The sequence below is a fragment of the Pyxicephalus adspersus genome, chromosome 10 (assembly GCF_032062135.1).
Source record: "Pyxicephalus adspersus chromosome 10, UCB_Pads_2.0, whole genome shotgun sequence".
Lineage (NCBI taxonomy): Eukaryota > Metazoa > Chordata > Amphibia > Anura > Pyxicephalidae > Pyxicephalus > Pyxicephalus adspersus.
Genome location: NC_092867.1, coordinates 11,777,921 through 11,801,323, shown reverse-complemented (window position 1 = coordinate 11,801,323; position 23,403 = coordinate 11,777,921). Strand labels below are relative to the sequence as shown.

The following is a 23,403-nucleotide window of genomic DNA, read 5'->3' as shown; positions in this document are numbered from 1 at the left end:
AGGTTGGTATTGATGTCTATAGCCCAACCAGGGACCCTCTCTCCCTATCTTTTTTCCGGTGTTCATTTTCTTTTTTTACAGAAGTTTTACAGTTGGCAAAGCAAGAATAGATGTTGTGATTCTGCTTGTCTAGCAGCTGTCTAATATATTGGAGAAAGAAAAATCTCTTTATGTAAATTAAATTCCATGATGGACTGGTGCAGCTCTCTGACCTTGAAGCACATGGGAAGACATCATTTGGGTGAGTGATGGCATTAAAACTCAAATCCTAAAAAAATAAGCACATTTTATCTCAAAGCAAACTTTTGGTGAAATGTCAACCCATGGAGTGTTTTCCTGGGGTTAAATGTTCCTCTTGCCTATCCCTTAGTCCCATTGGCTTCCTCCTCTTCATGTGATTAGTAGCCAAGGCCTCTACTCCTATTGGTGCCCCACCAGTCACAGACAGTCCAATGTCATGATGCACAAAGCAGGGCCAGCAGTCCTGCATTGTGAGGAGATCCTGTGCTTGGCCACAACCCAGAGCTGTGTAAAAAGGGGAGAGGGTGGCCAAGAAAGTGAGGAATAAGGGAAGTTAGGCTGCTTTTTAATAGAACTCTGGCCAAAACCTTATTATGCACTTATTATTAAATAGGATTTATATAGCGCCAACATATAATACAGCACTGTACAGTAAATAGAAGTTGCAAAGGACAGATAGATACAGATAAGGGACACAGGAGGAGAAGAGGAACCTGACCTGAAGAGCTTACAATCTAGGAGGTGGGGGAAGTATCACACAATAGGAGGGGAGATACAGAGCGGCAGGAAGTAGTCAGGGGTTTAGGAGATGGGTAGTAATTCTTGCAATGTGGGGCAAGTCCTACTGTAACGATAGTTCACTCCAAACTTTGAAGTTCTTTCTTTAAAATGCAGAGCCCTGTGATGAATTCCCCCATGAATGTTGCTATACCCTCATTCCATAACCTAGCTGTTATATTTAGTATAGAATTGAATATAATAATATAGACAAACATAATCCACACAGCAGATTCTTTAATAATAATAAAATAATAAAAATCCTTTAATTTATAATAAACATACATAATACACAAACATTATATAGAACAAAATTGTTTTCCACTTTGCATTACATGGAATCTGCCAGATTTGCCTTGTTGTGTACTAAATGTTACTTTATTTAAGTATATACAATATGATATATATATTTCTTCATTTTAATAGAATAGAGAAGGTTAAACCCATAAACTGTTTTGCTTCCAGTGTCTCATTTCCTTTATTTCTTGTAAAGAGAAGCCTATCATTGTCACCGAACAATTCTGCTCATTGGAAGATATGTTTTTTTTCAGGTAAGAAGTCATAATTTATATTATATCCTCCCTTTTCTTGTTGGAGACAATGGTAATCCGAACATTTAGATGGACCGGAGACACAGACAGCAATACAATATGATGGGGATTGTACCCTATCTCCCTCTATACTCTGGCTTTAGATGCACTTTTTTTTAGTAATGTGTTTTGCAGAGTGTTCTGCATCTTTTCCTAAGTGAGGTCCATGTCTGGTGAACCAAATAATTACAGCTGGCTCAGACCTCTGCTATGAAGCCCTGGATGCTGCTTTCTGTGGGCGCTAGGACCACAGGTTTATAATTTAGCACGCCAAGGTTGTGGTGAGCTGGCACCAGGCATTATCAGGCCCCCTTGTCACCATAGATTCATGTGAACCATACAGCTCAGGGAAGGTAATGCAGGGTTCTCCCCAGCCCCTTTTAGCTGGGTGCACCACCCGCCACTTTTCAGTAACCACACGGCTGTTTTTGGGTGGTTACTGATGAGTTGGGTCATAATACAGGCGCTACCACCCACCTATAATTTCTTCCTACCCGGTTTAAAAACATTTCTGGGTTAAACACTGTATGGCAAGGTATTTAGGACAACCTGGTGTCAGTACAGACGGCCTACAACCAATGCAGTTACAGACATTTTGGTGCCAAATAAAATGTATACCAAAATGTTTAATTTACTTGATTGATTTAAGATGGTGAGGTGTGTGTACTAAAAGTATTGATCAGCATTCTGACTTCTGTGTGTGTGTACAGATATTGTTGTATATTGTACATATATAAGTTGCAGAGGTCATCCGTGGCAACACAAACTTCGTCCTATACAGGGAGAGGTGTCTGTGCTCCATGGAACACCCAAGCAAACTTTCCTTACTCTATGTGCTTTATTTAGAAATCTCGGAATATCAGATTTCCTGTTTTATAAATAGATCCCTAGGACTTCCATGTAGAACAGAGGAGGGGGAACTGGAGGGATTAATAAGGTTATAGAAATATTACACCGATGCGGTTATAAAAATATGCTTCATATATCCAAACATAAAAATAATGTTCTTTATAACTAAAAATATCGAAAAGGTAAAAAAAAATTATATAGTGATTGTATTAAAGGAATAATAAGCCTCAGAGCAAAAGAGGTCTGAGAATAAATTATACATGGAACGCCAATAAACATTTTAAAGAATTCCACTCCATCCATATTTATTCTCCGACCTCTTTACTATGTGACCGCTCAACATGATCATTGTCTTCACTTCCTCATAGCACCGGTTTATGTTAGTGATTAGTATATTACCTGTATTGAAAGAGCACAATGTCTGCTATGATAGAGAACATTCACTCATACAGAACAGTAAAAAAAAATAACCAGGGGCTCTATTTATAAAATGGGGAATCTGATATTCCCTCAAACATTCCCTGGTGGGAATCAATTACTGCCATTGAAACACATGGACCTGGAAGATTGCCTATTTAATAAATAGAGCCCAAACTGTGTATACATCATAAGTTACAGTAACAATAATTGAACATTTTATTGTAGTATTCCTGACACGGTTTAGTTTTTGTCCCCCTCTGCTGTCAGTGGTCAGTCTCTATGGCAGACAGTGCAGTCAGTGTCCTTGCTGGACACATTAAAGAATAAGATAAGGCACCAAATGACTGAATTCTGGCTAGCTTAGCCAAGATGGCTCATTGGTTTGCACCAATATAACAATCAATGTGCTGTACTGCTAAACAGAATGTTCAGCATAAATATCAAATATGTATTTAAAGCAATACCATAGCCAGAAGGATAATATACCACTAGGACAAGGTATATTTGTGATGTTCTCATGGTAATTAAAAGTTACCTTGATAACTTTTATTGGTCACTTTGGTTTTGTGATAGAAGAGATGGTTGCTCTGAGAAGGTGATACAAATTACTACAACATTGCTAACCAATAAGTGACCAGGGAGAGGAGGCATGGCCAGACTCTGACTTCCTATGCGAAGTCAATATTTGCATAATAGAGCCCCACCCCTGAGCTTGACATCTTCTTTTGCATTTAAAAAAAAATTGCCAAAATGATTGCTCCCCTCCATCCACCTGACCCAATATGTTGTCTATATCCTTCAGAAAAGACCAGAGCTGTCACTTAGAATTCAGATTTATGCTAAAGAACAGTAAAACGTAAGATTACAATACTATTAAAGAAGCACCATGTAGATCCACGCACTGCCAGCAGCTACCGACAATCCAATGCCACAACAAGACTATAGTCCTAGTCCACATCTGGCTATACTGGAATCCAAGAGTTCTGTTCCTGCTGCAGCAATATTTCCCATATCCAGCTGGTATTCAGTCCTTGCTGGCTGGCTGGCCCAACCACACACAGGCTGCACCAGTCAGTGTTCATAATTCGGTACTGTTAGACCCCTCAATACCAGCGTCCTTAGCCATAGACGCAAAGTGGCCATTACTTTTTAGGAGCGCCTCTGGCTCACCGTACTCTATGATTTTACCTGCGTCCAGCACCATCACCCTGAAAAAAAAAGACCATAGCAGGTTAGTGTAACGTAACAAGCTATAAATCATTGGATGTTATATTTTGCCTACATGTGTCCTCAGGTATTTTGCCTATCCAAATGAACATTAGCTTTGCATTTACATTGCTCCACAGGTATTTTTCTCAATGCTGAACTTTCCATTACTGTATATACTCAAGTATAAACCAAGATTTTTTTTTTTACGGAAAATGCTATTTAAAAAAAGACACTTGATTTATTCTCAAGTCATGTCACTAGATGGCACTGTGTCCTCATGTAAAGTGTATAACAAACTGCTCATTTGACATTGGGCCTGATTTATTAAAGTTTTCCAAGATTGGAGAATATTCACTTTTATCAGTGAACCTAGGTGATCCAAAAAAACTGGACTGGATCTTGTCCAGGATTGAGAACATTTGCTAACAAATAACAAAATCAAGAAATCCATTTCAGGTTTGCTGGATCACTCAATTATTCTTTCCAGCCTTGCAGAGCTTTATGAAATCGGGCCTATTGGGTAGTATTTATAAATTATTCCACTGTCAATTGGCTCTAAATTCGCTCATAATTTTAGTTTATACATAGAGCATTTCCTATTGTGACAGCTGTACACTTTGAAAAGTGTCCACTAGTTGGCAGAACAAGTAATTGTTTTCATAGGAACTGAAACGATTATGATAATTATTATTATTATTAAACAGGATTTTTATAGCGCCAACATATTACGCAGCGCTGTACATTAAATAGGGATTCGAACAAATTTCAGATGAATTGACGGGAACAATTGAGTTTGTTACATACTTAACATGAGTACTGTACAAAGTCTATAGTCATGTCACTAGCTGTCCCTCACAATCTAATGTCCCTACTATAGTCATGTCTTTAATTTTGTCTGAGGTCAATTTTGGGTGGTAGCCAATTAACCTAACTGTATGTTTTTTGGATGTGGGAAGAAACTGCAGTACCCAAGTAAACCCACGCAGACATGGGGGGAACCTGCAAACTCCATGCAGATAGTTCCCTGGCTAAAATTCGAACCTGGGACCTAGTGGGTCCTCTCCTCCTGTGTCACTGTCTATCTGTCTGTCATTTGCAACCCTTATTTATTGTACAGCCCTGTGTAATATGTTGATGCTATATAAATCCTGTTTATTATTAATAATAATAATAAATAATAATAATAATAATGCTGCAAAGGCCAGGCTGCTAACCTCTGAGCCACCCTGCTGCCCACAGTGCACTTATTCTTTAGCAGGCCATCAGTCATGATCTTTTATTGGCAGAATACACTTCTAGCTATAAGAAAGCTTTCCTATAGTATCTTCTGCAGTAGATGTTTCGATGCACATGTATAATGTATATGTTCAATTATTATTATACATACCTATACACATATAAACATGTTTTAACACACTGTATCATGTTAAAAAATGTTGGACAGAATAATATTTGTGCAAGCAACTAATCAGATTTTATTTTTAGGCCTTTCAAATCTGATTGATAGCTGTGAGTAACAAAATTTTTCATTAGGACTTGCATTGTAGCATCATCTCGTCTTTCCCTTATGTACGCAGTGTATGTGATGTGTGTTTAGGTTTGGGACATATAGACCGCCCTGGCTGGGCCTTTACCTGAGGAATGATGGTCAGTTTGTTACGGAGGTCATGGAGGCCAATGAGAGAAATGTCCTGCCCATCGATAACAATTTGACCACCGGCTGCTTCGATGATCCGGAAAATACAGTTAGTGAGTGAAGACTTTCCAGCGCCTGTTCTTCCGGCAATTCCCACCTGGGGACACAGATCCACATAGTGACAAATCAGATATGAACAATAGGAACCGATTTATCCAACTAAACCAGAGAACCTAAGCTTTAACCAAACAAGATAACTTGGGTTGTGTCTCCTAAATCTTAGGAGTAGATAATAAAACAGTTTACCCAAGGACAGGAAAAGGATCAACCAACCAAAAATGTGATTTAAGGTGCAGTCCAATGAGCTTACTCGCTTACTGTCATCTCATGTTTCTCAGCATGTTTGCTTTAATCAGCTTCACAAGCTATGGGGTAGGGTTGAGATTTAATGAATTTACCTTCTCCATACTGTCCACGGTACATGTGATCCCATGGAGGACGAGGTCCAGCTCCTCCCGATAACGCACCTTGTAGTCCACAAACTTCACCACACCCTTATCAGGCCAGTTCTTTGGTGGGCGATGATCTGTTACCCATTGTGCCTACATGATGACCAGACAAAAGGAAGTTACGTCTTTTCTGCAGACAAGGCAGTTGATTATGCTCAAACCCTGCTTTGTTATCACTGTGTGTAATGCTGCTGTGCATAGTTTAGAGGCTTCTCATCTATATGTGCCACTTGTTTCATGTCCGATAGGTGTCACTACAGGGATCATTGGTCAGTAAGGGGATGTTCCTGTTTGTGTCAGGTGGTAAAGGAGAACAAGAAATAAAAGTGAAACTACAGCTTAGGTGAGGAGACAACCTACAAGTCCTAACCCAGGTTTATTGTAGAGCCTTACCAAGTTCCTAATGTGGAGATATGAAATACTTCTACACAGCCCCTTTTAGCCGGGTGCACCACTCGGCACTTTTTAGTAACCACCCGGCTGTTTTTGGGTGGTTACTCCAACGTTGGGTCACCATACAGGGGCTGCAGCTTCTTCCCACCCAGCTTAAAAAAAATGTTCTGGGGAGAACACAAGACACAAGATATTGATTGCCTAATCCAAATAAATACAACTGTAGCCAAAAACAATTTTCTGATTTTTATGTGAATTGTTCCCCCCCCATCATCCCATGTTTTTTGACAAGCCTATTTAACCATAAAGTCCTCACTGTGTGGTATAGAAGATGTGTGATATAGAAGAACATACCTCATTCTCCACCTTGATGTACTCATCCACACGCTCAACAGCCACAATATTGGTCTCCAGCTCTGAGGTCATCCTGACCAGCCAGTTCAAGGTCTGTGTGATCTATAAGATAGATACAGACACAAATTGGTACATTGTTTTGTGTGTGTCCTTGGGCTTTGGGTCATTTAGAGACATAACAATAAGAGTGTAATAATAAAGAGTAACACCAACTTCTAATGAGGACAAATATTCACCCAGAATAGGATAGGATTCTGTAAGTGTTCTGTAGATTATAGGAGAGAACCTGGGAGGTTCATAGCATTGCTGATGTATCAGTCCCATCAAGGCCTCTTTGTTGTAAAGTATTCTGAAAAGGCCCATTTAGGTGAACCATGGCAAAGCGGGGAGGTCCTGATGAGACTCTTGCACGCATTGTGCCAGGAACAATAAAATGTATTTTATGATGATATCAATAGAGTGAAGTGCCTCTGATGCAGAACAAGTCGGGTTATACATGGTGAACTACTACTGGTTATTTAATGACCTGGATAAAGTACAGGGCTAGATAGTATATATGTATAGTTAGTATTGGTCTTGCTATCCTGATCATCATCATGTTTTGGACATGGAAGTCCCTCATCAAACATTTGTACATAAAGTTGAGGTATTGTTGTATAAATGTAATTCAGTATCCTGTTCAGCAGGTAACATATTGCTCACAAAATAGAGTACAGTAAATAACAGAGTTCAGTCTTTTAAATATTCTGCTTTAATGAAAGTAAGTGTCAAATTGAAAAGAAAAATTTGATTGGCCACTGCGGACAATAATATACCATGAGTACATATATTCTATATGATATGAAGACTTACATTAAGTGCTGAGGAAATGGACAACCCAACAGTTCCACTGTCCACTGTGTTACGGGCCAGAACCGCAAAGAGAGCAGCAAAGAAAACAGTGAGGTTTCCTACGAATTCCAGACGAATGGCCAGCCACCTGTTGGAGATACATCACATGTCAATCAATCATCACATTTCCATCATACATCAAATTCCCATGCATCACAAATGTAACATGTCGTTAATTGTAAAATTCAATTCAGAACATAGTTTTGTAGTTTGGATGGAATGATTTAATACATAGCTGCCTTTTTCTGCAGACAATGAATTTGCTTCCCCCTTTTCACTGATTGACTATGCTTTATCTCAACATGGTCTATAAATTCTCAGGTGCAAACACAGATTGTGTGTTTTTTTTAGTATGGCTCAGCTTAGGGCTAAGTGTCACCAGATGCACTTAAAAATGCATGCTTGCTCCTTCCAATAAACTTTTGAAGAGCCCCAACCCAATAGCTGAATGCATATCATTGCAAAAATGTAGCCTGAAGGCTTTTATTACACTTCACTGCAGCCACAACATATTTCCATTGTTTGATCATTTTGCCAGCAAAGGAAAATATGCACAGGGCATGAAACACAACTGGGTAGAAGGAGCCTCAGCTGGTGACACTAGAAACTGCCTGGGTTATTTTAGTGGAGTTGTACCTGTTGGAAACAATCCAGGAGTACACGCTCTTCTGATTGAGGTCAATGGTGTCTTCGTTATACTGGAGGAACCTTTGCTGATGTCCATAAGCACGGATAACCGACAGGCCAGACACCGTCTCCCCAAAGTGAGAATAGATGGGTGACCTTGTGACAGAATCCAGACGCCGCAGTTGTCGGGAAGTGGTGACATAAAACCTCTGATTACAAGAAAAATAAATATTTTACCATACAACTATAATGTCTGACACATAATGGCTTACTGGTAATCACACTGGGGTCAGCTCCTATTACTGGACACCCTGTGCCTAATACAGCCATTCTTTAGGACTGCATACAATGGTGGAGCATACAGTGAATACTGATTATGTGAGAAGCTTAGGATGAGCCCAGAGTCTGAACAGTATCCTTTGCCAGGTACCAACATAAGTAAAATCCACATTTTTCACTGCACCCTTTATATTAAAATGCCTGCATTACATTGGTGACATTTCTCTACAGTTTAAGTGGTCAAGTCATCAATGACTACCAATATAAAGGGGTACATCTCCACTGACCACCATTGTAAGAGGGTACAAAGACACGTTTGCAGGGTATACAGCTATTAGGCCCAGGATTTAGTTAGCTATGCCCCCTTAAGCTCCAACCACCATCAGTACCATAGTGGCCATAACCAAGCTTTACAGAGGCACAATGGAGAGCTTAGGGATCCTCTCATGCCTATGGTCAACACCTAATATATAAAATATAGTTCGTCAAACCATGAAATCAGTGTAAAGTGATTAGGAACACCGACTATGCTTTGAGCAGAGACACCTATGGGTAATAAAGTGTTTGGAGGCATGGAGTAAAGGAAATTACACTGAAGGTTTTTGGGCCCCTGGGTAGTAGTACAAATTGTTAACTGGAGGTCCTCCAATTGAAAAGTGAAAGAGCCTATGCTCTAAGCCAAAGTCTTGTTGGCTCCACAATGAAGATTTGGTATTGTGAATAGTTCTCTTTGACAGAACAGGTTTGTGGCATCAGTTGGAGAAGGTAATTAATTTATGAATGCATTTGACCTGCTTCAGGTGGGTTTTCTATTCCAATAGACATAAAATAAAACCCACCTAAAGAGAACAAAAGCCAATGTACACAAGTCCTAATAGTATGATAAATATATATATATATATATATATATATATATATATATATATATATATATATATATATAATCTTCAGGTCCCAGAAATTATATAATATGGGGTCCTTTAGGTCTGATCAATTCATGTTCTATATGAAGAAAATAAATACTTCCATTTACCTGTACAAAATAATAGAAAATGGCCAAGGGTACGATGATGGCGGCAAAGATAGGTGTGGCCAAGCAGATGACAAATAAGGTGCCGATGACCCCCAATACGCAGGATATCCAGCTGCGGAATGACATGGGGATGGTCTCGTCCACCGTGAAGATATCCTGTACAACGATGCATTCAACAATGAAATTTAACATGAATACTCACACATGCTGCAAAATCCTAAGGCGATCATTTGTGGATTTTTCACATGTACCTTGCTTAACTCACTATATTTCTATAATTACTTAGATAAGTGTTATGACCTTTGCTTTTTTGAGGCATTTGGAACTTAGTCAGAGTTTAACATGTAGCCTTATGTCCAGTAACAGATAATTACCCCCTTTTTTCTAACTGTAGGTTGACCATACAGTATGCAGTAACCAATATAGTAACCCAGATATAGAACCAAAGAGGGCTTTGTTCCAATTGTAGGATGGGATATGGATTACTAGTCGCACCCTCCAAGAGAGCCTGTCTAGATACAAATATGGAAGCCTTCACTGCTAGAGTGCAGGCACCAGGCTCAGTATGAAACCTTAAGTAAAAATACATTTTCCCCTTCTTTAATTCCTAAACATAAACATGATTTTATAAGAACATGAACTGACCTTGGCAAACCTGTTGACGATCCGACCAGTTGGAGTTGTGTCAAAAAACTGCATGGGAACATGGAGGATATTGCGGAGGAGCTGAAAATGAAGCAGCCGTGATGCTCTCACAGTACCAGCAGCAACCAGGAATGCACCAGCAAAGACGAAGATCCCTACAAGGGTCAGACATCACCTCTTTGTAATATGCACAATATTAGTTGTTATCCATCAGTTATTTCCCTGCCATTGCTGTATACACAGAGACGTAACTTAACGTCATTGGGCCTCTCAATGGATAAGATAGAACTGCTCTTCTCTACCCACCGGATGATAAAAAGAAGAGTTGGGCAAGGAGTGGAATTTGCAGTGGATGCTACAAACAGTGGGCCCATGCCACCCCAAAATCTCTTCGGTTACACACCACCAAACTAATACACACTGCGGACTATGAACAGCTGTCTGTCTCCGGAACCCTCAGCCTAAACAGATTCTGTCTGCAAAGTCACTTTGATTCCTTCTCTTCTTTAAATGGCTAGTGGTGCAAAGGATCCTATTGCCAGGCTGCCAATCCTATTGCCAGGCTGCCAGCCACAGCTTTCTCTGACTTCTAGCACTGTCTTTCTGGTGCATGCGCCAATGGGCAGGGATAAACATGGCAGATCTGGCCAATTCCATTCTTCCTCTCCCTTCTGTGCCATGGTGGCAATCAAAACTCGGGGGGGGGGGAGGAGGAGATCAGGTGGCAATAAGCCAGTAGGAGGGGCAAAAATGTCAATGCTCCCCCAGCAATCTGCAGGGGTTGTGGGGTTATAAATACACCTTTTTGGTTCTGAACTTCAGCCCTCTATATCAGTGGTTGCCAGTCTTTTTGGTTGTTAGGGACCACTATTTTCATGGACTCCAGACTGCGCATCAAATCAAAGGAGTCAAGGTGTCAATCAAAGGAAAAGACACTTCCCCCAGAGTGACATCATGATGCCAGAACCCGCCCACCGCCTGCAAACTGTACGGGGGACATGGTCTGTGGCTCTGGCCAGAGTGCCCCGGCGCACCAATATTTATTGTGCTGTGGACCACAATAATTTTCGCCAGTTGGCGACCGATGCTTTATATGACTATCCATATTGAAAGTGATTCAAGCATTCTGTTAGTCTGTCCTCTGTACACCAGATGAAGGAGGTTTTACCAGAGGCTGCAAACCCCATCCAAGGGCAACTGTGAAAACCCAGTGACCCCAATAGCCTACACAGATATCTCAATGGTTAAACAATACCTGTAAACCAGTCTCTCCATTTACCTTGTGCCACTCCCAAGGCTCCAAACACACCAACCCTCATGTCTCTTTGTGAAGCTGGGTAGGTCCGGTTGAGATAGTCTACAGCATCTCTAGTCCAATCACTCAGCCAAATGTTCTGTCCAACAAAAGCAGCGTTCTGAAGGATGTAGCTGACTAAGATCCAGATTGAGTACCCCCACCCTATGGCACGCAGGTACTTCATATAGACGGAGAATTTCACCTGGAGGGCACAGAGAACATCAATATTATGTGTCACTGAAGACAAGTAATTACCAGTATATCAAATACATGATAAAGATATGTAAAAGTGCTTTTAATTGCATTCAGGTTAATGATCAATATTTTATTGTATCTATTTTAATGAATCTATATTATTATATTAGCACAGTAAGGCATTGTCAGCTCTATACTCCGTATACTTTGGTTTTCCCAATCAGCCAGGTAATAGGGACAAGTCACATAATATTTAGATGTTATATTATATTTCAGCTATTTAATATCCAACAGTAAGTACCCTGCAGCCTTGAGGAAAGCCACTTATCCAGACAATTATTGGCACAGCAGGTCTTTTATGTCTTTTACCCACAGAGATGGTTTCTTGTTTTATGTAGAATGGCACAAAGTAAATATTCTCTAATGAGAATCCCTACCTTTCCAGTCTCCACTGTTTCCTTTTCAATCAGCTGTTGTCCTTTAGCCTTTGTTAGGCCCTCTACCTCAGGTGTCTTCTTCAGAGATTTCCGTAATGTGCCATTCATACTGAGAAGGAAACATAATATTGTCAGGAATTCTTTATTCTTATAATACTCTATAATATAAATAGCATCAAAGCACTTGTTTGCCATATTTTCAGCCTACAAAAATTTATGTTAATGTATAAACCCTAAACAAAACCCTTCTTCACCAATAAGTCTCCAGAGACCCTATTATCTTCCCTGTTGGGTACCACCATCTTCATTCTATCCCTAGCATAGAGATAGTAAAGCCAGGCCATAAGTCAGGACACCTCTGTATGTCTTGTGATAGCCATGTCTACATGAGTTTGGAGGAAGATAGAGATGAGGGGTTATCTGATGACATCAATATTTGCAATACAAGCAGTGCTGTGTTTGTCAACCTATAGCACAGTTTGGTTTGTATGGTTTAGTGGAAAGATTTGATTTAAAACAAGTGTTTAGCATATTATGGAGGTATAACTATGTTTATCTATGGAAAGGTCCTAATCAAAAATTCCCATAGAGCAATGCAACTGTCAGGGCTGGTTTTCCTGGCTGAAGGCTATTACCTTTCATGAAGATGACTTACTCCTAGGGACTACCTCCTCCCATAGGACAAAATAGGCAAACATCCTTTCTACAGTTGTGGGACTAGAACAAGGGAAATCTTTTACCACATAATATGTAGGCAAATGGCATGGTTGGCTCTGACTATGGACATTGATAAGAATCGATTGGCAAAAACTGATTGGTTGAACCCGCAACAGTTAGAATTTTGGTGTATTCCTCCATAAGGTCCTCCATAGGTTAGTCATACCAAGTTAGGGCCAGTTGGGAGCTCAACTGCCTAATAACATGGCCAATGCACGTTTTTTCTTTAACAACCTGTGCGACAATGATTGTACGTGCAAACAGAGCCTCCATTTATGTGTGTTAGCACCATAACCAGTAATCCCATGCAACAAATGAGAAGACAGGGACAAGATGAGTTCTCATAGGTGACCATTGGTTGCTGCAGTTAGGAATTAGCATGGTTTATTAAATGAGGCCATATAAGAGACACATGGAGTGGAGAAAAAAAAAACACCAGCCTTTTATATTGGGGATACAAGAGTGCATAAATGTCCAAATACCATGCAATCAATAATTTATTTGTTGATGGAGATATAAACCCAGGACTAGGTAGCGTCTCTCCTGTCCATCATCATAAGTCATTGCCTCACCTGTCCACCATCTTATGTCAATCTCTTACCTGCCCAGTCTCTTCTTGTGTAAGCTATTCTCTCTCTTTAGTGTCACGGTCACAATGTCTTCTGTGGCCTTCACAGCTTCTTCTATGGGATCCTCACTGTCATCATTATCATCTTCCACCAGCAAAACTAGAAGACAAGCAAAGACCAATATGAAAATTACAGCACAGCAATAACTACTGTCATTTATGGGATTGCAGCAAAACTATCCAGGGACTCACCTGTCAATTATTTAGTTGGGAAAGAAGGAGATTTTGTCCGACCTTTTTTTATCTAAAAATTTTACTTTTTATGACTTTCAGGGATGGGGGAATTCTCTGCAGCTATAGAAACTTATCCTTGCAACTATAAGGATGCACCAATCTCCCTACTAGGGGTTTATTTACCGAATCTTAGGAGTAAAACATGAAAAAACATGAGACCCTCAGTAGAGATTTGTAAAAGATCATATATTATTATTAAACAGGATTTATATAGCACCAACATATTACGCAGCACTGTACATTAAATAGGTGTGCTATATAACAAATTGATAGGATTACAGGTGAAATTTAGACATGCCAAAACTAGTGATCAAGGTTCAAAGCTGCCCCATGTTTTGGATGCACTGATCCAGTTTTTTAGATGGAAAAGCACATATTAGTTTTAGAAGGATGTCTAGGGACACCTATTAAAACTAGAAAAGGTCAGAAGATACAAGAAGTCACTTAATAGCAGATATATGATCTATAATTATGGTAAGTTGGTACCTGTAGGCTCCACATCCTGGTTGTGGTCTTGCTTGGCGTAGGTCTTTAAAAACTCAGCAAAGGCGCCTTTGTTTGCCAATAATGTTTTGTAGGAGCCAGTTTCAGTAACACTGCCATTTACCAACACCACAATTTCATTGGTGTGCTTCAGGAAACTGACACCGTGTGTCACCAAGATCCGTGTCTGAGGGGAGACAAGCCAAAAATACATTTATATAACTATTTCTCCTAAACAAGGCATCCAATGAAACAAAAGTTAATTCTTCGGGCTGGGTAGGTGGTACTACAGCAAGGAATTCAGCAATCCTTGTGTCCATGGATTCATTACAGACATTTCTCTCAGCAACTCTATAATCACCTTGTTTTTCAGCAATCCATTGGGACCGATCACCTTGTCAAATATGTGTTTTCCGACATGGGCATCAACAGCCGAGAGTGGGTCATCCAGAATGTAGATATCGGTGTTCTGGTAGACTGCTCGAGCCAAGCTCACCCGCTGCTTCTGTCCTCCACTTAGATTTATGCCCTGTGCCAATCACAATGTTCATTAGCTCAGAAAAAAAATACATATTGGCTTCTAGTGTACAGGTTAATAAAGTCTGGTTTTGATTTTTAGGCTCTTTAGGCAGAGCTTCTCTTCCTATTTTTTATGTATTTGTGTATGTTATCTATGTTGTTTTTGTATCATTTGCTTGTCCTTTGTACAGCACTATAATATGTACAGTAAATCAGTAATAATTATACTGATAACATTACCTGACTGCAATAAAACTTCTACAAACTGAATACAGATATGTGAGGGGTGTGTGGCCTGCTACCTCTAAGACAAACAATTAAACTGACCAAAACAATTTTTTTTCTATGTCACACCACTTTTTACCTAAATGCTTGTTATGTATGTACAATCCTGAAGGTGTGGAACTGTACAAAGGCCTACATTATACATGATACAGCTGTGCAAGGGATTTGCTGCTGTTTGTAGTCTTAGAAATGCTTTCAAGGCTCAGAAAGGTATTGAATAAAGGCTGCTGATGACAATACAAATACAGTACAAATCGTCCTATAGTCCTCACTTCTACACAAATCATTGTACATCAGAAAGCTTTAGAAGCAGCCTTTACTGTCTGTGCAATTGGCTTGCTGTATTTCCCAGTTGTGTGCAGTAAGTGACATTTTAGACATCCCATGCAATAGAATTTTGTGTCCTGTGTTCTGTTTTCCCTATGAGAAAAGAACTTCTAAAGGGATGCTGATGCTAAAACTTTACTCTTCAGCTTAATTTCACCACTGAAAATTCACTAGTTGGTTTTAATGTACTAGACCCCCCCCCCAAGAATCAGTTTGCAGGATATTGTGGAACAAACAATTCAGAACAGACAAAGGTAGGAATGTGCAATATAGTTAGCTATAATTCTTGCAATGTGCATAGATCATTAGGAAGGAACAAAGGTGGAGTGATACCCTAACAATATGTATTGAATTTTGAATTTATACTTTGTTATTGTGTGAAAGCCACATGGTAGTAGCATAATGGGAAGGCTGTTACTGTTCACGGAGATTTAGAATCAATAAACAGATAGGATTTAAATTATATGTGTAGTGTGATTCTTCCTTAGTAATATAGACCAGTGATTTAATTCTACTGCTTTTGTGATCTCACAGTCTCTTCTGTATATATTGGGGAATTTTCTGTAATTATGATGTAATAGTTCAGTAAGAATGTTGATTGCACTCTCTGAAACAGGCAAAAAATCATCAAAATTGTATAATAAATCCACAATAAAGACGCAACTAACACAAAAACATATTAAATAAACCTCAACTGAAAAACAAATATTTCCCTTTAAAATTCATTATTACCTTTTCTCCTATTTCAGACAGGTCCCCTCCAGGCAGGATCTCCAGATCGGGAAGGAGTGCACAGGCCTCCAGTACCTCCTGGTATCGCTTCTCATCCAGTGGTGCCCCAAACAGGATATTGTCCTTCAGGGTGGCATTTTGGATCCAGGCTTGTTGAGGAACATAAGCCAGGGAGCCCTGAAAGAGACATACACATTTCTTATCAGGGAATGAATATCAAAATGGTGCTTAGAGAACATCAGAGATGTTCTTAAATGTGTGAGGTACAGCCATTGCTGAACTCTTTCAGATAGTGTTAGATGCCTGGCCTGTGTCTGGCTTTAGAGTACATTCTAATTTTGCAGATTCAGGGCAAAGTGACAGTTGTTTGTCTGAAACCCGCTCCTTCCCTTGATACAGCCGGAAAAATTGCCCAGTACTGTGAGCATGTAACCTCTCCCCAAGGGCGGACATAAGGAGGTGTGAAGTGTGCCACTGCACAAAGAACCTGGACCCTCCTCAGCCAACAGGGGCCCTGAGTGAGTTCAACAGGGGGGACCCAAGCTAATTCTGCACAGGGGTCCACTGTTGGAAATCCACCACTGCTTATATTAACTGGGTCACATAACACAAAGTTTTTAATCTTTTTTCCAGGCACCTTTTAGGTCAGCGACTCATAAAGCATCAATGACACAACCGAAGCGTAACATTTGTAAAAGAAAAAGTCATAAAATGGCAGTGTATATCATCTCTCATGACAGGTGTATTCTAAATGTTGTCCTTTAGGTCCAAAAGGTAACCCCTTGCACAATTCTTGTTTCAGATATTAATTATATAGGACCCTGTGGAAAGTATGTCATTGCTACCTTGATATTAATGTGTCCATTGACGTGGTCCATTTCTCCAAGCATTGCAGAAATCAAGGAGGACTTTCCTGAGCCAACACCACCGACTACAGCAACGAGATGGCCTTCTTTAATGTCCAGGTTAACACTGCACAGATAGTTATGACAATTAGAACTAAATACATGTGTGAGGGGATTCATTGTAGACATTACATTGCTCTGTAACCATGGGAATATGAAGGATACCAAAAATGTGAAAACTTCATAATTAACAATGAAGAACACACAAACTCCACTAATTCAGAGGGTGGTAAAGGTGACAACAAAACCCTAAGGGCACCTGTTCATATTGTAAAAGTGTGCGACCCACTCGGAGAAAGCACAATGAATGCCATCTTACTTTTTCACTGATGGAGGATTGTCAGGCTCCCAGGTAAAGGTGGCATCTGAAAAGCGGACAGCTGCATCTGTGAAAAAAAAAATACAAAATCTAAGAACTTCTTCAGTATGGCAGGCGGTGTGTTCATACATACCTGAAAAATATCTTTCTCAATCTAATATATTTCCTGTATTCATTTACTTAATCTTACATTTCCTATCCCCATGTACATCACCCATCCATATCAGCAACACATTTATCACCATCATTTGGATGGTCACTTACCAACAGTGGGGTCATTATGAATGGCAGAGTTATCCAAGTCATCTCCTCCCAGGTACTTCTCCAGACGGGCGCAGGAAACATTAGTCTGCAGGAAAAGCAATGTCATTACACTTATGGGTGCAATTTGATATTTATTACCTCATTTTTTATAAAGTGACAAGTAAATAGCACCAATGCTTTTAAATCTGAAATTTGAATTTATACCAGGAACACCATTTGCACCCAAGGTGGGTTTTATCCAAGCAATTTACCATCTCACTGATATTGTGAACCTCTTCCAACAAGTGCTCCGGACTTCAACCAACAGGTGCTCTGGACCCCGTCCCACAGGAGCTCCGGACCCCGTCCCACAGGAGCTCCGGAAACCCGTCCCACAGGAGCTCCGGAACCCGTCCCACAGGAGCTCCGGAAACCCGTTCCACAGGAGCTCCGGAAACCCGTCCCACAGGAGCTCCGGAACCCCGTCCCACAGGAGCTCCGGACTCTGCTTACAACCTAAATACATGATGGTAGGTGAAATGTCTTCCTTCTTCTAAAGGTCTTTAGTAGGTATGTGTGTATTGGTCTTTATGCAGATATAAAATGACCCCATATAAGATATATAAAGTTAACTCAAGAAACAAAATACATGTCTATAGAAAAAAATAGGTAATTATTCCATTCAGATGTTAGCTGGCATTAGCTAACCTACTCTTCCAACTTTCCTTGTCTAACCCGATTGGCTGCTTCCTTTCATCGACTCTGACTGTAGACGTATCTTACCTGCACCATACTGGAGATGAGCATAGGCAACATGGCGAGAGGGAATCGCAGGATATTGAAAAGTGAGATGGAAGTGAAAGCTCTTTCTGCATTCAGGACATTTTTTGGATCTGTCACCACAAAAACCGCAAAACTGGCAACCGACACCTGTAAGAAGAGGAAATCAGTTTCTAAAAAACAATAGTCACTGTTATATAGCCATACAAATCCCTAGTTATTTACACAGCATTACAACAAAAGGCCCCCAGCAACAAGATTCCTCTGAATGTTTTCAATGATTACACCAAAAAGAAGAAAGTAGAAAAATAACCATTCATGCAAATATTTAGCACTGAATTGTAAGTATAGTCATTTTATTTCATTTTCTTTATAGTCCTCATCCCAAAGGAGACCTGCCATGGGAGAATATGTGGACTGACTGTACAGAGCACCAAAGTCGAGCATGTGGAAATGAGTTCATATTTTATAAACTATGAGGAGCATTCTAACTCCCCTAACATTTCCTGCACCTCTTACAGTTTCCAGGTTGAATTTATCCACAAATCAACAAAGGTGGACAATTCAGAGAAAGAAAATGGAAAAGGGTTATCACACATTGTACAACAATGGTGAATAGAGTCCTATGGGTCAGATGTCAGTTCACACTTATCAGCATCAGCCCATGCTTATCAGTATCTTATCATCATGTTACATCTGTCCCATCTTACCAGGAAAGGAGCGCAAGTAAAAACAAACAGAGACACCGAGAAGAGGTAGGCAAAGTGTAACATGTTCTTCAGCTCTTTTTCACGGATAACTTCCACCTGTTTCTCAAATGATGGCTCCCAGGCGTACAGCTTCAAGATCTGGAACACAAGGAACATTATATAATTAATTACAGCTTGTAAAATATTCTATAGCTCTGGTGGTCTTGTGTGCGTCAGTCACTAGTTAGAAATATTTAGGACAAGACCTAAAAAGTACGGAAAGAACTTTAGAAGGCAGAAAATAGTTAAGAGTCTATTGTTTTTCCACTGTGACAACCAAAACACCAACACTTCCCAGCAAGACACTGGGTTATTCTATAGATGGAACAAGCATACCAAGTATTAAATAAAAATAAAATTGACACTTGTTGGAAGATTGGTGGCTGCACTGACAATCCTTACCTTTATGCCATTGAGAATTTCATTCATTATTTTCATACGGGTATCCTTGTTCTTCATGTTTTGCGTCTATAAAAGAACAAGGAGTTTATGTTATAATATCCTAAATTATGATATATTCCTATAATATGCTATAAAGCAAATGGCTAAAAGAGAACCTCAGCATTTTATATTGTTTTCTTACATTGGTGGTCGTGGAAAAGAAACCCCTTACACTGGCAGGCAGTGAAATGCCCACTTTCAATTTGTGCATGGTGCCCCCTTGCCGTGGTGTTTTTTTACAGTACCCTCTTAGCTTTGTGGTCAGTAAAGAATGTCCTTCTTACATTGCTGATGTTTAGATAAATGTCTTCCGCTTATATACATATGATAAATGTCTTCTGCCATATATTTAGCTAAACGTTAGTGGTTTCTTATTCGAGAGACATATATTGCTGAAGGAATCCCTGAAATCCCCCTGGAGTAACCTAGAGTATATTTGGTTGAGATAAGCTGCTCTATCTGAACCTTTTTTTAGTATTGGATCTTGGTGGGCATGTAGTTTGTAGCAAGAACATAAATTGTATCAGTTTTAGATTTCTGCCTCCTAACAACTTTTTGATGTTCCGTGTGATCTTCTGTAAATCAATAATCAAGCAATGTTTACCACTTTAGGGTTGCCAGACAGAGGTCACATCAGGCAGAGCTGAAACAATTCCAAGACTGCAGATAATAGGAGCAAATATGTCTCCAATGAACAGTTTATTTTGTACCTCATAATACTTTAATAGTATAATATTAATATTACTTTATATCAGCATAGAAACAGCTTACCCTGTGCTGATAATTTAAAAAGCATCCCTGTGGAACTCTCCTTAGGTGTTTGGGTTAGTTACACATATAACAATTTTATTATCCATGAGGGAACAAATAGAAATTAGGGATCAGAATCGTCATGACATCTGAATCTTTTTTTCAATGTATATTCCATAATATTTATAACTAGAATATTTATATATATATATTCTATATTATAGAACGTCCGTCGTGAATTACACCAAGCTATAAATAATGGTCTATGGGTTGGTTTTACCTGAAATGACTTTGATTTGGTGGCCAGTACAGCATTGATTGGGATCAGCAAAATCATCACCCCTAAGCCAGCCAGAACTGCTGGCCCAAGCTCTTCCCACAAAAAGACAATTGATACAGCGATCTGCATTGGGGACGACCAGATAAGGTGGATGAAGTTTGTCAAATCCATGAACTTCTGAGCATCTGCAGACATCAAGTTCACCGTCTCTCCAACTGTCGATTCTTTCCGAATGGCATTAGAAACCGTCAAAGCCTGCAAAGGTAACAAACAATATTATTTTTCCAGGAAGCCTTTTTTTGTGATAGAAGACTTACCAGCTTTTTAATGAGTCTAAGAGAATACTCACTTTTTTGTATACAGCGGCCATCAGTGCTGTGCGAACCCTCATCCCAAGAACAAAACAACCCTGGAAATACTGTTGGAGACAGAGGGACTGGATTAATGCTGTTATTAAAAGCAAGGCTGCGTAGAAAAAACCCTTCCATTGGTATTCCGCTGGGTTTGAGGTGAATGAGACCATCACTCTGAAAAGTAGAAATAAAAAATACATTTTACTCCAAAACCTTACAGATACCCGAAGTCCCTTAAAAATAAAGCTAACTGCAACAATTTACAGTAACAAAACGCTACTGATTACTAAATTGTGATTGGTCCCTGTGAGATCTTGTGTATTACATTGTGATTGGCTCCTGTGAGATATTGTGTCTGATTCATTAAAGCTCCCCAAGGCTGGAGAGGATACACTTTTATCAGTGAAGCTGCGTGCTGGCAAAGGTTTTGAATCCTGGACCAGATTCATTCCAGGTTTGCTGGATCACTCAGGTTCACTGATGAAAGTGTATCCTCTCTGACCTTGGAGCTTTAATAAATCAGACCAATTTGTGTATCATGCACTAAGCTGGGGAGGAGCTAAAAACCAGGAGGAACTTCTAAACTCACACAAATCTGCAGTATTGACATTGTAATTCTTAATTCACCATTCTTAAGTACCAATCAAATCTTTTCGCCAAAATGTATAACCTATTTTATCAATAAAGAGAACACATAAGCTTGGTTTACAGATTTTCTCTCACTATGTTCTGCGATCAGACTGGGAGAAGGAAAGCAGTTTCTAGGAGCCAATCAAACTCTGCTGCATGCACATGTGCTGACCAAGCTGTTGCTACTGCAGTGGAATTTTAGGACAAGCAGACTGTGTGGCAGGGGTGGTTGGATCACAACCAGGATGCAGAGTAATATAAACCATCATCCTTATAGTTTTTTAGTGTCCGTTTAATGTTTCTTGGAGTTTAGCATTAAGCCTCCTTGACAGAATTCTGTGGGTCAAATAAATGTCAAATATTGAATTTTCGATGGCATTCTGATAACTTTAACATATACAACCGAGGTGCATGTTTTATTTCAAGGGGTCCCCCAAAACCAAGGGCAAGGTCTTACTTCAAAATCTGGGGGCTGACAAAGACTAGAAGGTCGTGAATAAGTTTGAAGAATGCTGACTGAAGAAGGACACTGGAAAAAGTCTTTATGAGGGTCTTATAGAGCCAAGACTTGGGGTAATCTTTAGCAGTTCCATCTATAGATTCTTTCTTCTTCTTTTTCCCTTTTTTCTTTTCATCCTGGAAAAAAAAGCAAATCCAGAATATTTGTCATACATGCTGCTTGCTCAAGGCTATTGTAATAAATTTCTGCGTACACCATGATGGTCTGCTTTGTAGATCTTCTGCTTGCTGAGCTAACCTACCTACCCATGTGGAAGCATCCGATCTGCTCAAACATACTCACCTGAAACAATCATTAGTGATCTTTTCCAGAAAAAGTAGAATGAATGAGTACTGTTCTGTTTAACACCCTCCCCTGTATATAGACGAGGTATCCTCCCTCAGAGTAAAGTTACTGATGTTAGGGGACAGACATAATATATTTACCTCAATTACAAACTATTGTTCTTGGGTAATGAAAATTCAAGGATTTCTAAATCCCATCAGAATCTCTTGGAAGCCTAGGTTTGCACACTTTTAATTTTTTAATAAAAAAATCCTGTTCCAAAATAACTATCAAAAACTGTTGCTTCTTACAGAAACTTTATGAAACCCCCTGCTCCATCTCACAATAAATTAAAATTTAAGAGTTGGGAATGGCAATTGGGTAATACTTTTGCCAAGGTTTTTTTGCATTGCCTTAGGCAGATTTGCCTTTAATCCCTGGACTGTAGATACAACAGAGACTAAAATAAAGGCAAATTATCTCTTAGACAGTTATGACCTGAACTTTCATTTCTTTCGGAAGATTTACATCCACCAATTTCACTCCTGCTAACAATGGCCACCAAGGCAAATGAAAAGGGGACACAACAATAGAACAATAGAAACCCATTAGAGGTTCTAGCCTGCCTATAGAGTACTTTCTGTTGCTTGGGTTCCATCATTTCACAGAATAGTTCTGCTTGATACCTCCAGCCTTTTACATACCAGAGAAACCAAACACCTGGCACTGACATACTAAGTTTTATTTTGTTACATGAACTGAAGTCATGAAGAAGCAGACAGGGACATAGCTTTACAGGACATTTTCATCCAAAAGTTTACCCACTAACCATCTCTTACTTCTTTCAAGGACTCTTAGTGAGATCTCTGAACACAATTTCCAGATCTGAACACCAGCTGTACCCATATTAGAGATTTCAAATATTTTGGTGGTTTTGCAATTTATTTTATACTATGCAGAATGTAGTAGAAGATGCTAGAACTTGCAAAGGTGGGTGGGTTATTTAATCACCTAGACAGAGGTAAACAGAACTCCTAAATTTTGGTAATGAGATCCAAGACTTCTAAGCCAAATATCCTTTT

At 39.5% G+C, this 23,403-nt stretch overlaps 1 protein-coding gene across 1 annotated transcript in view; it reads right to left on the bottom strand.

Annotated features, from left to right (window-relative positions):
- Positions 1-5,010: 5,010 nt before the first annotated feature.
- Positions 5,011-23,403, bottom strand: part of ABCC2 (ATP binding cassette subfamily C member 2) — a 29,630-nt gene continuing 11,237 nt past the window's right edge. Inside the window, exons 8-29 of the mRNA XM_072425183.1 lie at positions 21,995-22,173; positions 20,904-21,081; positions 20,555-20,809; positions 19,486-19,551; positions 19,045-19,182; positions 18,338-18,484; positions 17,576-17,660; positions 17,312-17,378; positions 16,933-17,059; positions 16,088-16,264; positions 14,586-14,753; positions 14,228-14,411; positions 13,481-13,607; positions 12,163-12,271; positions 11,513-11,732; positions 10,234-10,388; positions 9,589-9,744; positions 8,286-8,485; positions 7,611-7,737; positions 6,759-6,860; positions 5,961-6,104; positions 5,011-5,659 (exon numbers count right to left, since the gene is read on the bottom strand). Coding sequence (XP_072281284.1) covers positions 5,432-5,659; positions 5,961-6,104; positions 6,759-6,860; positions 7,611-7,737; positions 8,286-8,485; positions 9,589-9,744; positions 10,234-10,388; positions 11,513-11,732; positions 12,163-12,271; positions 13,481-13,607; positions 14,228-14,411; positions 14,586-14,753; positions 16,088-16,264; positions 16,933-17,059; positions 17,312-17,378; positions 17,576-17,660; positions 18,338-18,484; positions 19,045-19,182; positions 19,486-19,551; positions 20,555-20,809; positions 20,904-21,081; positions 21,995-22,173 — 3,339 coding nt within the window. The 3' untranslated portion in view covers positions 5,011-5,431. The remainder of the gene's footprint in view (positions 5,660-5,960; positions 6,105-6,758; positions 6,861-7,610; positions 7,738-8,285; positions 8,486-9,588; positions 9,745-10,233; positions 10,389-11,512; positions 11,733-12,162; positions 12,272-13,480; positions 13,608-14,227; positions 14,412-14,585; positions 14,754-16,087; positions 16,265-16,932; positions 17,060-17,311; positions 17,379-17,575; positions 17,661-18,337; positions 18,485-19,044; positions 19,183-19,485; positions 19,552-20,554; positions 20,810-20,903; positions 21,082-21,994; positions 22,174-23,403) is intronic.